At 37.7% G+C, this 13,702-nt stretch overlaps 4 protein-coding genes across 5 annotated transcripts; 3 read left to right on the top strand and 1 right to left on the bottom strand.

Moving 5' to 3' along the window:
• The first annotated feature begins 1,458 nt into the window (after positions 1-1,458).
• On the top strand, positions 1,459-4,790 carry guca1c (guanylate cyclase activator 1C). Its single transcript, XM_026193191.1, has 4 exons — positions 1,459-1,789; positions 2,252-2,401; positions 2,634-2,721; positions 2,918-4,790. Exons 1-4 carry the CDS (start codon positions 1,595-1,597, stop codon positions 3,052-3,054), a joined length of 570 nt encoding a protein of 189 aa, XP_026048976.1. The 5' UTR covers positions 1,459-1,594; the 3' UTR covers positions 3,055-4,790.
• A 92-nt stretch (positions 4,791-4,882) lies between these two features.
• thrsp (thyroid hormone responsive) lies at positions 4,883-5,525 on the top strand. The gene has a single exon (XM_026193192.1). It carries the CDS (start codon positions 4,963-4,965, stop codon positions 5,380-5,382), a length of 420 nt encoding a protein of 139 aa, XP_026048977.1. The 5' UTR covers positions 4,883-4,962; the 3' UTR covers positions 5,383-5,525.
• A 200-nt stretch (positions 5,526-5,725) lies between these two features.
• On the bottom strand, positions 5,726-8,218 carry ndufc2 (NADH:ubiquinone oxidoreductase subunit C2). The gene is made up of 3 exons (XM_026193194.1): positions 7,934-8,218; positions 6,969-7,112; positions 5,726-5,913 (listed from the first exon to the last, which is right to left on the bottom strand). Exons 1-3 carry the CDS (start codon positions 8,070-8,072, stop codon positions 5,864-5,866), a joined length of 333 nt encoding a protein of 110 aa, XP_026048979.1. The 5' UTR covers positions 8,073-8,218; the 3' UTR covers positions 5,726-5,863.
• Positions 8,219-8,943: 725 nt separating this feature from the next.
• On the top strand, positions 8,944-13,677 carry rab30 (RAB30, member RAS oncogene family). 2 transcript variants are annotated; one of them, XM_026193151.1, is made up of 5 exons: positions 8,944-9,092; positions 11,129-11,222; positions 11,312-11,395; positions 11,484-11,667; positions 11,947-13,677. In XM_026193151.1, exons 2-5 carry the CDS (start codon positions 11,130-11,132, stop codon positions 12,195-12,197), a joined length of 612 nt encoding a protein of 203 aa, XP_026048936.1. In that variant the 5' UTR covers positions 8,944-9,092; position 11,129; the 3' UTR covers positions 12,198-13,677. The 2 variants fall into 2 exon arrangements, with proteins under 2 accessions (XP_026048936.1, XP_026048935.1); XM_026193150.1 differs by having other exon boundaries at positions 11,124-11,222.
• The last annotated feature ends 25 nt before the right edge of the window (positions 13,678-13,702 follow it).

Below are 13,702 nucleotides of genomic sequence, written 5' to 3'. Positions count from 1 at the left end.
GACTTCCCGAGAAAAGGAAGTATTATGTATTACACGAATTACTAATAACACTATATGGAAAGAAATGCTGAGTTTTATTTCTTGTTCTTCTTTTTCCTAGCGGGGAAATACAGTTTTACATGTTCACAAACAGCCATCCTGCATGACAGTCACATGGTGGTCAAAAGGTTAAGTTTAAACAGCAGCGCATCTGTGGGATCCAAAACCTTTCAACAGCTGGACATAAAACCACACCGCCCTGTTTGCTCTTTGAAATTCCCAAATATTGCAGATATTGGCACATTTTTGTTGAGACGGAATTTATTGATCCAGACTGGACAACTTTGCTCTGTGCTGTATTTAGAGTCGCGGAGGGGATTTTTTTTCTCTAAGTAAACATTTTACTAAATATGCTGGCAGCAGTGATAGCTCATGGGCACCATTCTGGCTGTCTATGTCTAACAGGTAGCAACTGCATGTCTTGCTTGTAGTAAAGGAGCTTTTTCTTCTGAATGCTATTTTAAGAATCAGTAATCATCCAAAGCCAGATTTACTCTAACAGGCACGCTGAGCTTTGATAGCCTTGTTTTGTTTTTTACTTCATGGTAGATCAGAGACCAGTCACAGAGTTCAGTGACAGGTCAACAGTGCTCGAAGAACGCGTATAATGTGTGTGCAACATTTTTCTGTATTCTTAAAAACTCAGATCATGCTGAGATTAAATTCACATGGAAAATGCATCATTATTAAACTTATGCTTGAAGAAGTCTAGCTGACTGATGATTAAAAATATCAGTCTTGGCAAAGGCAGCTCCTTTTTGCTCGCCATTGTTAGAAATGCAAGCACAATTAGCCTATAAGCGTCAAACACTGGGGTGGCAGAAAGCCATAGAAATGACAAGATTTGATTATTCACGACTTGTAGGAGAAAATCCCAAAATCAAAGTTATTAGGAGTCAGGAAAACGTACATTCATATGCATACATATTTGGCATAAATAATACCAAACTTTGGGACGGGACAGGCTTGACTGACAGACACCTAAATAGAGAGAGTTACAGTAATCAAGACGTGAGGAAATAAAGGCGTCGATAAGGTTTCCAGATCTTTAGATGACAAGATAGATAACATATATTTTTATTATAGGCTTTTAGTAACACAGTACCTAAAGATACAATTTCAAATCATTTTTTGCTAAATTTTCTGATATATGTAGACACAACATGGGTTCATCCCTAGTATTTGGTGCTTTATTTAATACTTGAATTATTCATAGATGGCCGTCAAATGGCTTAACGAACCAAAAACAAACCCATTCTCTGAAAGTTATGCTCTATGCTTTCTCTGAAAGTGACCCCTGCAGGAAGTTCCTTTGTGCCAATGGAAACTAGTTCAATCAAAGAGCACACACTTTGCCCTGACGTTTTAGCGAGATTCTCTGCTTATCCTATTAAAGGGTTATGTCTCCTTTTAGTTGCCTCAAGACACATAAAGCTTAAGGAGGTTGTTGTTACTCAGAGCTCAGAGTAGGTGCTACACTTTCCTCTGTGGATTCACTTTTATCAGCAGCTCTCTACGGGTTTTTGGACAAAAGTCCCAATCATCTGGAGTGAAAATGGGTGCCCACGGCTCCAACCTGGATGATATCCTGGAGGAGGACATGCACCATTGGTACACAAAGTTCATGAGGGAATCTCCTTCGGGGCTCATCACGCTCTTTGAGCTGAAGACAATGCTCGAAATGAACGGTATGACAGAGGAGGCCAGCAGTTATGTGGACCAGGTCTTCGTCACCTTTGACATGGATGGGGTATGAAAACATTTAATATTGGAGGATATGAACTGGGTGGAAGAAACACATGAAGAATACCAGGAAACTTGAAGTATAGAGTAATGCAGATCAGGGGGGACCAGTTTTGCAAATAGTTCAATGGTGTCTTTATCAGTATGTAATACTGTAGAATGCATCAATTATTATGAAGATCTCAGATTTTCTTTTCTACAAGAGTTCAAAAGAAAATACATTTTATGCTCTGAATCATTTAGTTTGTTCCAACTTAAAGGATAAAAAGTTATAAGTATTAAATTTAGTGTCTCTAAATATCTGATATAGCTTAGTTTGAAATTAGCTGCACTTGTAGCCCTTGTTTGCAAAGATAAAAAACTTAATTATTTAATTCAGAATTTGGTAATTATTCTTTGAAGTAAACAAGTTTTGCTTTTTCAGTAAATGATCTGAGATTTACACTCCTTTCCCTTTTTTATTTTACAGGATGGCTACATAGACTTTGTTGAATATATTGCAGGCATTAGTTTATTATTGAAAGGAGAAATAAATCAGAAGCTAAAGTGGTACTTCAAGCTCTTTGATCAGGATGGAAATGGAAAAATTGACAAGGATGAACTGGAAACTATATTTAAGGTAGAGTATGCCTTCTCTGAAATCTTCCTAATCAGATTTCTGCATCCAAAGTAGTGAGCTTCTCAGAATTCTCTGAATGGTGCCTTGAAGATTAACTCTGGAAGCGCACATAAGTAGCCACAGCACCTAAATCCAACGGCTTCCTAATTCACCTCTGTTTTCAATTTGGCTGATTCTTTACTCCTGACTAAAGCCATACAATGATCACCTTGTTTACATGACTCTCTTTTAGGCCATTCAAGACATCACCAGAAGCTACAACATCCCTCCAGAAGAGATTGTGCATCTTATATATGAGAAGATTGATGTCAATGGAGAAGGTAACAAACGCATGATTGTGTATAAAGGGTATCAAGAATGAAACCAGTGATAAAAGGCTTTTGTCACCGTGACCAGAGTGAAATGAATACAAAGCATGAGTAAACATTCTGATAGTTGTGAAATGTTCTGCTTTGTGATTTATTTCCATAAAATCACAGCTTTAAATGCACAGAGTGCCACTTCTCTCTCTCTCAGGTGAGCTGACGCTGGAAGAGTTCATCAGTGGAGCAAGGGAGCACCCTGACATCATGGATATGCTCACTAAGATGATGGATCTAACTCATGTCTTGGAAATTATTGTCAAGGGTCAACGGAGGAAAGCTCTGAACTGAGTCAGTAAACAACAAGCCGAAGAACTGACATCACCCAGACTTTAAAGACTGTATGGACTTGACGATGCACAGAGTCCCACCTCAGACTGCAAAAACCCAAACTGACAGAGCAGGAGCACACAAATATCTCTCTGCATATCACCAGATAACATGCAGAATGAAGCAACAGAATGAAGCAGATAACTTCCTCAACTCTGTTAACCTGTATGTGCCCTCAGAGTCATTGTACAGTTTACTTTTTAATTTTTTTAAAAACACTTTACCAATTGTGGCGAGGCTTGGTGAAAAAAAGAAGAAGTAAAACTGCTTTTAGGGTCTCATCATGGGCCCAGCAGAGTGTGCAAAGTAAGGTTAAAAGAATAACTTTTATTTAATTTATAAGGAGCTAATTTCTGACTAATGATTCTAAAGACTCCTAAAACAAATGGTCAGTTTCTGAATAGTTACAGCATAAACAGAGTATTGGGGTATTTACAGTCTAGTCTACAACACTCGCAGGGACTGTTGGTAGTTTTGTGTTGACGAGTTTGTAAAATCTGAAAGAAAAGTCCATTATTGGTTAAAAACACTAATGGACACTAAAATATTTGTGATTATGTACAAAAAATACGAAGTTTTAAAATATCTTCCAATTAAGGTTGCCTTAAAATCAGTACATTTGTTTATTTTTTTAATAACCCCCTACACTAGCAAAGGATTCTTTGGTTTTTACCAAAGATCCAGGCATAGACATGACAGATTCCATTTTGCAAAACCTGCAATAATTTCCTTTAATCAATGAAGTAACTTTAAGAGTAACATGCAAAGTTTACCACATTGTTGTTGCGTCAACCAGCTTCAAATAGAGAATTAGGAAAATAGATAAAAATAAGATATATAGATTAGAAAAGCTAAAAACTGAGGAAACAAACAAGCACAGTTATTTAATAAGATGCAGCATTTAGAGGTATTGTTTCATTTTTACTGCTTGACAACTGAACCAGCTCAAGGATGCCACCTTGTGAGAAAAAGATGAAGAACTAGTGCATGTTAGTGTGGTGAGACTGATGGTGTAATTCAGCAATGCCAGCTGTTGTATCACTCACATTTCAAAATAAAATGAAAAGAAAGCCAAATGCTGATTATTTGAATATCCTGATTATTATTTATTAAAAAGAGTATTCTTTTTTTTTTTAATCCCACCTGATAACCTAAAGTTATAGTATGCTTTCAACATTGATTTATCTTTGTGAGAGAACCAAAACACATGTTCAGGCACCACACTCAATTCTGCCAACTGGCTGCAAAGCTTTCAGTTCCACTTGAGCAGGAAAAACCCAGAATCTGTGGAATATATTTAGCAATCATGCAGTTTCTAAGGGGAACCAGGCCCTAACAGAACCATTTATTCTTGCATTTCTTCATTTTAAATCAACAGAAAGCTAGATTTTGTTTTTAAGATGTATTAGTCTTTGTGTTTCACAGAAACTATTGGGAAAGAAACAGAAAAGTAATGGTTTAAAGCCTCTAAAACAGCCTTCAGAACCATACCAGAATAATCCAGGGTTCTTTATTTTGGGCCTATTGTACCTTCATAAACTCATTTTGTACTTGGAAATCAAAGCATGACATTCCTTTATACTTTCAACATTAATCATTAACCACACAGAGCATTAGCAGGTTCATTTCAGTACACACTGCCCCCTCTATTTTGAACTGGGTGGTGTAAATCAAATAAAGATAAGGGTTTGACTCCACATAACTCTCGGCCTCTTTCTAAATGTATCGGATGATGCAGTTACACAACTGCACTGTTCAACCCACCTTGGTTCATCATATAAACTCGCATCTCACAGCGCTGCAGTGCACACTGCTTCCACTTGTTTGCCACGACAGCAAGCAAACAACTGACCACATCCAGCGGGAACCATGCAGTCTGCCGACGCCAAATTCAAGAGAAACAGCCTGTTCCTGGCTCTGAGACGATACAGCTCAGCCGTCAGTGAAATGGAGCAGACCATTCTTCTGCCAAGCCTGCTGAGAGACATGCCCTCAGACGAGGTGTGGGACTGTGAAGCTGCAGAAGAGACCTGCAAAGACCTGTTCAGCAACTACTTGATGCTCAAAGCCATACGGACCACAGTGGAGAGTGGCCTAATTCGCCTGGACGATCACAAGGCCAAAAACAACATAGCACTAAACAAGACCCTGGAGCCTCTCTTGGACACAGATCCTGAAGCCCTCTTCCACTTCCACGTGAGAGGACTGTTTTCTGTGATGAGTGACCTCACCAAGAAGACGCAGACTCTCACTGAGAAATACATGGACATTATTGGGATAGCAAATTAGTCACAAAACCTAAGATATGTGGACATCTGTTTTTAAGAGAGTCATCTAAGACACCCAACCATTGCAAATGTCTGAAATGTTTACATTCAGTGACCCCAGACAAACCTAATGAATAAGGAATAAATATACATTGTCAAAATTAATCAATTGTGTCTCTTAATTTGCTTTTGTAATGATCTCTTTTTAAATTTCGTGATAAATATTTTTGGTCATATCGCCCTGCTCTAATCCCTTTTATATAAACAAACACCACAAGAAAGATGACCTGTTAAAGAATATCAGAGTTTCCTACGTTTGTAAAGAATTCAACTTTTTGTTTTCACTTATAAAGTCAGTCACAAAATTGAGTTTGTGGGTTGAGTTTATTCTTTTTATTTACATATCTATATTTCAAACAATATATGACAGAATGCTCTCACAAAAAGGCTGCTCAACACAGGCGGCAACTGTGAATGTTTCCTCTCTCCGCAGCCACTGATGCTTAGCGCACAGGATGGAAAGGCTCAACAATCTCAGCAAAGGTCTTTTGCTCTGGTAAGATAAAAGAAACCAAAAGCAACAATTTGATTACAAACATACATGACCCAACGTTTCATAAGTTTAATCGGAGTAAATGTCCTACAGCACTGCACAGTCTAATTTCTTCCCCCGTGGCATTTCTCAATCAAAACAATAACATCAAGCCTAGTTTGATGGCACCGGAAAGTAGTGTGGGATCATGGGAGCTGTAACTATCAGCATCAATGCTACTGAAAATCTGATGTGACTCAGAAAGAAGCCATTTTCACAGGCGAGGTAATCTTTACTTTTTGTTACATTTATTTAATTTGCAATAAATTTGCATCACCCCGTAACATTACTGTATGGATAAGCTTGGTGGCCATCAAATATAAAGTTGATTTTCCACTGACAGGTGACTGAAATATTAGAAATAAGATTATGGATTTCTCAAGCTTTGAACATTTTGAACACATTTCAATTATGTAGATACACATTCTAAAGGTACAGCATTATTTTTCTTGCTTTCAGGCAATCTGGGATTTGAATTTGTAACAGGGTACATATTACATACTTAAACGCTAAAGAAACTATTTCACAACTACACTGCACAGGATTTAACATCATCCAAAGACAACAAACAAACAAAAAATAATCCGATGTGGTGTGTGCATAAACATAATTCCCACCTGTGTGGTGCTGAGCCTGTTCTGTGTTGGTGTTTTTTGAAAACAAGGACATGTATGAAAATAGATTATTATGTATAATTTAATTTGAAAGAAAATCATGAAAGCTACATCAGCTGAAGAACGGTGAATGGTGGCCCACTCACAAAGCACAAATTCTGCATTGGCTGTGGCTGTACTACTAATCAGGAGGTTGGTGGTTTGATCCCTGATTCTTCGGCTCTGAATGTCAAAGTATCCTTGGGCGAGAAACTTGCCTTCTGATGCATCCACTTAAGTGTGTGTGAATGTTAGTTTAAAAGCTCTTTTTTCAATGAAAAAAAAGGGTTTCATATAATAAAGAATAGGTAGTGTTGGGCTCTTGTGTCTTCGGTTAGAGCAAAGACATAAAAATGAACTTACCCTTTGGTACAAATTTTTCCGGGTGGAGTTTGATATACTCATTCATGTCTCGATCGAGTCTAGCATAAGTATAATTTTCATATTTGGTAACATGGTAGCCAATGAACCAGCCAATGGTTGCCAGCAGAAACTGTCGATGAACACCTTAAAGAGAAAACATGGAAAACGATGCAACATTTATTGATCAGATATAACTAGCATACAGCAAACTAAAGTAGATATATTTGCAAGATACTTCAAAGCACAATAATAAAATCTTACTGTGGTTATGAGAAACCAAAAGCTTGCACATTATAAGGTTTTCTCTTAAAAAAATAGGATTGCAAAAAATGCAAACAAAAGCAAATTGAATTAATAGGTGGAGGCTTACACTTTAGCTTACTGCACCTAGCTTTTTGACAGCGCATTTTATATCAACACTTCATAGCTAGATATTACCAAAACAAAGACGACAGGAAACACAAAACAAAACCCAATGTGGCACAACCAATGTTAATACTACTTTCTTTTTCAGATAGGGAGAAACAATAACGACAAAATTTAACGCTAGACTTCTTTAAAAAAAAAATTAACAAACGAACATTTAGTTTTCAGTTTTATTTATTTTGTTTAGTTAGATTTCAGAATCAGAATACTTTATTAATCCCCAAGGAAATTATGCATGTATTTTTGTTCAATTTAAAACTTTATTTTAATCATCCTCTGTGTCATGTGCTGGATAATGAAAGATCTTGTTTTTATGGTGTCCAAATTTCTTAACTGTTTTTGATATTTATCGCTATTTTAATGCTAAAGGAAACGTAAATACGCTGCGACCACTGTGGACAGCTCACAACCAGTTACTAATCTGAGAGAACATTTATTTACTAAATACTCGGATTTCTTTTTTAAAATTAAGTGTTTCATATGCTTGAAAGGAAAGCGTCCGTTCGTGCACCAGTCTGAAAGACAGGTAAAATGCTAACCTGATTTCACTGGCGGCCTGTGGTTGATTGCGTTGTGCAGCACGGCGGAGACCCAGCCTACACCCGCCAGCCACAGTGAATTCCTGTTCACGAGCCCCGGAGGAGGCAGAGACTTCCCCTCTTCTGGAATAAAGCCCATGGCGAGAAATGTGCCCCTTAGTTCAGACCTTATTTAATAATTTCCGAGATACCTACTATTACTATTCATCGGCTATCACCTCTCGTAGGAAGTCAAGGGCACGGCGTGCAACCAAACTACTGGTCCGGGCGCAACCAACGACTAGCGCTTGAGTTCCGCATTATTTGTTTCCTAGCAACAAAAGCCCATGAGTCACAGTAGGCCAAAGTCTTTGTAAATAAAATGTGCCACATAGTTAATATTACAGTTCAGTCCGCTTCAAAATATTTACTACATTAATGTGTACGTTAGCATCATATATAGAAATATCATAAAATACATCTTAATGGGAAAATAGATTAATGGAATCAGAAAAACAAAAGAGAAAAAATTAAACAATAATAAAAAAAACAACATAGTCCGTATTCAGCTTAAGGTAATAACTGAGGAGGACACGTGCTTTTAATATACTAATGTTGTAGAAACTGCAAAACTCTGTAGCTTTGTACTTTCACTCTTTTGTTTATCATTGCTCTGTGTGAGTTTCCCTGTTAGAATTATAATCTATAAAACTGCAGTGTCCACGTAGTATAAATACTAGAAGCTCTGTAGAATGGAACAAAATTGCAGCATGAGAGAGAGAGATCAAAAATATTAATATCTAAAATTCCCTCCGAGTTTCTTTCCCATGAATTCTGCTGCATCCACCCAGAACAACCAGTGGAAAAATAGAAAAATGCTTTCCTTTCCAGCCCACGGATGTCTGCATCCGTTTGAATGTTTGAAGCTTCACTGGGAAAAGACACACTCCATCAAGTACTTTTCTGAATGCAGTGAGTACATGTAACGCGTTACTTTGCATGTGAACTGATGACATCATTGAGGGCAGCCCCCCCTCCCTCATCGTCTCTCTATCAGACGGGCTGCTGCTGCTGAGCTCCTGAGGATACACAGCCCTGCCCAGCAGCGGCTTTGCCCATTTGAAGAGGTGACCTATGCATGCCAAGTAGTTCTAAGTCCGGGGATATCCCCGTGTTTTTGGTAAGTATGAATTATCTCTTGACTCGGTGCGGAGGGCAGACTTTGATTTTTTTTCCTTGCTGCATCTGCAGATAAAATGGCCAGAATCACACGCTGTAGCCGCTAGTTGCTACCGTTGCTAGCTTCGACCGAATGGCTTTCAACTCAGATTAAAAATGAAGGATAATTAGCCAGAAGTATAAAGCTACTTCAGATTACGAAATGTGCGAGATGCTGCAGTTTTTTTTTCCTTACCTTTCAGGGCATAAGATGTTGGTGAAGATGTGATTGCGACACGGAAAGAAGTGTTTCAAATCACTACAAGAAAGGGTTAAATTATTCCTTCAAAATCTTCTTCTCTGTACCAGCATTGTCAACCAGAGATTCACATCTTCCTGCAAGCAACAGTTTGTTTCCTTAAAATGTTGTTTTTACAGCGATATGTTCGGTTCCTCCGCACGTAAAGGCCCGGTTCTCCATTCTAGCGTAGGGGCACACTTAGAAACGCATTGCAGAATTTAAACTTGTGCTATATTATCATTGTTTACATACATTTCAGATCACGCCCTGTTTTGTGGGCATCGACCAAAGTAACTCTTGCATCTTTGCGTTTTGTGCTTTGTGCAGGTTGTATTGTTTGAATCTCCATGTCTCCATGCAAGTGATGCACGGCCCCAAAAAACGGGAGCTAAAAAGAAAATAAAAGATATCAAATATCTAAAATGAGATCTTGTGGAGGAGTGAAACATAAATGTTTGCTATTTTCTTAAGTGCACTGTCTGAAACACATGTGTCATATGCTTACCAAAAATGCCAGTTTTCCTACAGTGATCTAAACTATTCCATTGAAATGAGACTGGACAAACTAAGCTTATATTTAATTGAGAAAGACACATTTTACGCTTTCCAGTGTAACATTTCACAGCTATTTTAGTGAATAAGTACCATGGCCAGCTGGTATAAGGAAACATCTAACAGAAGCTTTCAAGTGGCAAATTCTTAAAAACAATTAAAGTTGCAGATAACTTTAAAATGCTATCATCTGCAGCATAGTGGAAAAGTAAGATTCAGATAATCTGGAGGGGCAAGGTTAGCATTGAATGATGGTGATATGGTTCCATGCATGGGCTCAGGAAAACTTTTATTTACTGAGGCAAAGTGGAAAGCTGTTCTTTGGTCAGGCAAATCAAATTTTAAATTATCTTTTGAAGTCATAAGTCCCGTGACTTTTGGCCTAAACTGGACGTGGATCAGCCAGAATCTCGGGATTCTCAATAATACTTAGAGGCTTTGGTCCAGTATCTGCCATAACACTTTTTTTTTTCTTTGGTCAGGGAATATGTTTCTTACTTCAGCAAGAAAATAACAAGCCACATTCTACACGTATAACACCATAGCTTTATAAAAGAGTCTGGGTGCTTAACTGGCCTGCATGTGGCCTGTGCACGACATCTAAAAATATGTACAACATTAATGAAATGAAAAGCATCTAACTCTTGAGCAGCTGAAATCGAAAATATAGCTCAATAGGAAAATATTTTGCTTTAAAAAGCTGCAGCAGGTATGCTCCTAAGTTCTCAGCTGCTTGCAGAATCTTGTTAAAGAGAGAGATGATCCTGCCACTGCCCTGTTTAAAATTTGTGTATTTACAGAAAAGCTATAAAGCTTCTTAGTTGTGTCATTTGATAGGTAGGCCCAGTTGTTTTCTGTGGAAATAGGATTATAGTTAGTGAAAAGGAAATGTCTCTCTGTGATACATTTTTTTTCAGTGCAATTAGTGTCGGGTATAATTCCGCTAATGAGCACAATATGAATTCAGATCACACACTGAAGGGCACAGCTTACTCACCCAAGCTTATTCAGCTCAAATTTTACTTGTTGTCTGAGCCCTGATGGTTACACAACAGTTTTTAGTGTCATCAGCATCTTTGGTGTGTGTGTCTCATGACTTTATGTCTGTGGCTTGGAGCACATGGGGAAAAATGTTAGCAATTTTACAGTTATAGCGTTAGCGCTTCACCTCTGTCTTTTCTCCTTGTCTTTATTTTCTAGTTTAGTATGAGCATGGAAGATTATGACTACCTGTTCAAAATAGTTCTGATAGGAAATGCTGGAGTTGGGAAGACATGTCTCGTCCGGCGCTTTACTCAGGTTCGTATGCTGTCTGTGTGTCTGAGTCTGTAGCTATTGAATTACACAGTACAGAAGTGTTAAATTATAAGTTTTGCTTGTAATTGTAGGGCCTTTTCCCACCTGGACAAGGGGCTACTATTGGAGTAGATTTCATGATTAAGACTGTGGAAATCAAAGGGGAGAAGGTCAAGGTGCGCCAATGTTACATTTTTGTTTGCATTTATGTTTTGTAGCAGTTTGGACAGTTGCCTATATTCTTGACAATATTATGTTTTCCAGCTACAAATATGGGACACAGCTGGACAGGAGAGATTTCGCTCCATTACTCAGAGTTATTACCGTAGTGCCAACGCCCTCATTCTTACGTATGACATTACCTGTGAGGACTCCTTCAGGTGCCTTCCAGAGTGGCTGAGGGAGATCGAGCAGTATGCCAACAACCAAGTGGTGACTATATTAGTCGGTAAGAACTTTGTTTTGTACTTGAATAACTCATGCTTATCTTTGTCATCAGCATTGTTTGGTAAGATTTATTTATTTTTATTCTTGTCATTTTGAGAACGCAGTCTTCTCAAATGCATCCCACACATGCTCACATGCACATATCCCTCCCCATTCTCATCTCTCTCATTAAACACCCACTACTGTTTAGTCAGACTGCAACAAGCCAGACTTGTGGTTTGTTTTTGTTTAGTTTTGTTTCCCCTGTTGTTGACAAATGGACATTGTATGTTTATTTTAGGTAATAAAATAGATCTGGCAGAGAAGAGAGAGGTCCTCAGGCAGAGGGCTGAAGACTTTGCCGAGGCTCAGAGCATGCTGTACCTGGAGACGTCAGCCAAAGAGTCTGACAACGTTGAGAAACTTTTTCTCGACCTGGCCTGCGAGCTCATTCGAGAGGCGAAGCAGAACAAGCTGGATAACAGTGACACTGCCCCGATGCCTGGAGAGGGTAAAACCATCAGTTACTTGAGCTGCTGCAACATCAATTAGAGAAAGCTCAGCCATGGGGCCGTTTTAACAGAGTAGCCATTGACTGTAGAGGTTAGATGACTGATCCCCAATGCCTCCGTCCCACTAAGATGGCATAAAGCCACATCTTAGTCTGGTCATTTCTAGTCCCATGCCTTTTTTAAGCTGTACAATGGAATTTATTACCTTAGTTTGGCCTTCCAGGACCGAGCATTTTAAGATGCTGCCATTATGGAGAACGTTTTTCCTCAGTGCAACAGGATGTAAAGTGTTTCCCTGATACAGCCGAGAATCTGAGTAAAGTTCAGTTTTATGATCCTCACGGTGAAATGGCAGGATTGTTGTTTTGTTTTTTTTTTCCTTTTGGGATTTTAGAATCCATTTTCATCAAATCAGTTTTCACCAGCAGTATTAAAATGAGTGAAAAGCTTTGCCAGGTATTTTGTTACAGATCCCACATAGTTTACAAAAGAATAATGAATCATTGGAGGTGATAGGTTAATGGTAACAATGTGTTTACATACAGTACATCTCATCGATTAACAGGTTTGATTAAATTGTAAACAAAAACGTTGCAAAAATGACCCTAAAATCTGTTGCACAATCGTTTATTGTCCACTGCAGTTTCTTCTGCTCTGAGATTTGTGTACAATTTGTGTAACTTTTATAATTTTACTTCTGAATCATTGTTTGCACCTGTTGTTACATACTGTGAAATATTAGTTCCCAATATATGATTTTACCTGCTGCTAAAATGTGTTTGTCAAATAAAATAAACTGAAAAACACGTATAAATGCTACAGTATTCTGTGACGCCATTATTATTATTATTATTATTATTATTATTATTATTATTATTTTAGTATACTTGCAGTGCTTGTGATTAGTCCGTTTATTTAGTATGACGCAATTGGAAAGGCCATCATCAGCAGACTTTGTCAGCCGTTTATTTAAATTAGATTTTTTTTTTTTGGTCATGTTTTTCTTACCCATAGGCGTAAATATTTCTGCCTCTGTTGTTGCTGCCTAGCCATGAAATTATTTGAAGGGTTATGTTAATGTAGTTTTGTATTACGTGTTGTATTTCATATGCTTTTATTGTAAAATTTTCTCAATTGTTCAGCATGGTTAACCATTTTTTTTGTAGTGTTTAAATTTATCTTTCCTATATTTGCCATAACTGTAAAGTACTGTATTGCACAATGCCATATACTGCACACTTATTTTTATTATAACATGTTGTCTTTTATTGTACAGTAGTACAATTTAGCACTTTGCTTTTATAATTTTGTATTTTTCCATAATCCCTTTGTAAAACTAGCGAGCATTTTGTTTTGCCTTTAACAGCAGTTGCTTATAACTAATCCCTTGCATCTTCCTGTGAAGTCTCTATGGGAAATACAAAGGAAACACCATTGGGATGTTGTGCTTCTTTTCCTTTATGTGTACAAAATGATCCCTGGAATATTCTGTATAACATTAAACCTCTAAATACTCTTAAGATGTGTTTTTATGTTGTTTTTCAT

Source organism: Astatotilapia calliptera, chromosome 14 (assembly GCF_900246225.1).
Source record: "Astatotilapia calliptera chromosome 14, fAstCal1.2, whole genome shotgun sequence".
NCBI lineage: Eukaryota > Metazoa > Chordata > Actinopteri > Cichliformes > Cichlidae > Astatotilapia > Astatotilapia calliptera.
Note: the sequence above shows the minus strand (reverse complement) of the source record. Positions and strands in the feature narration are given on the sequence as shown.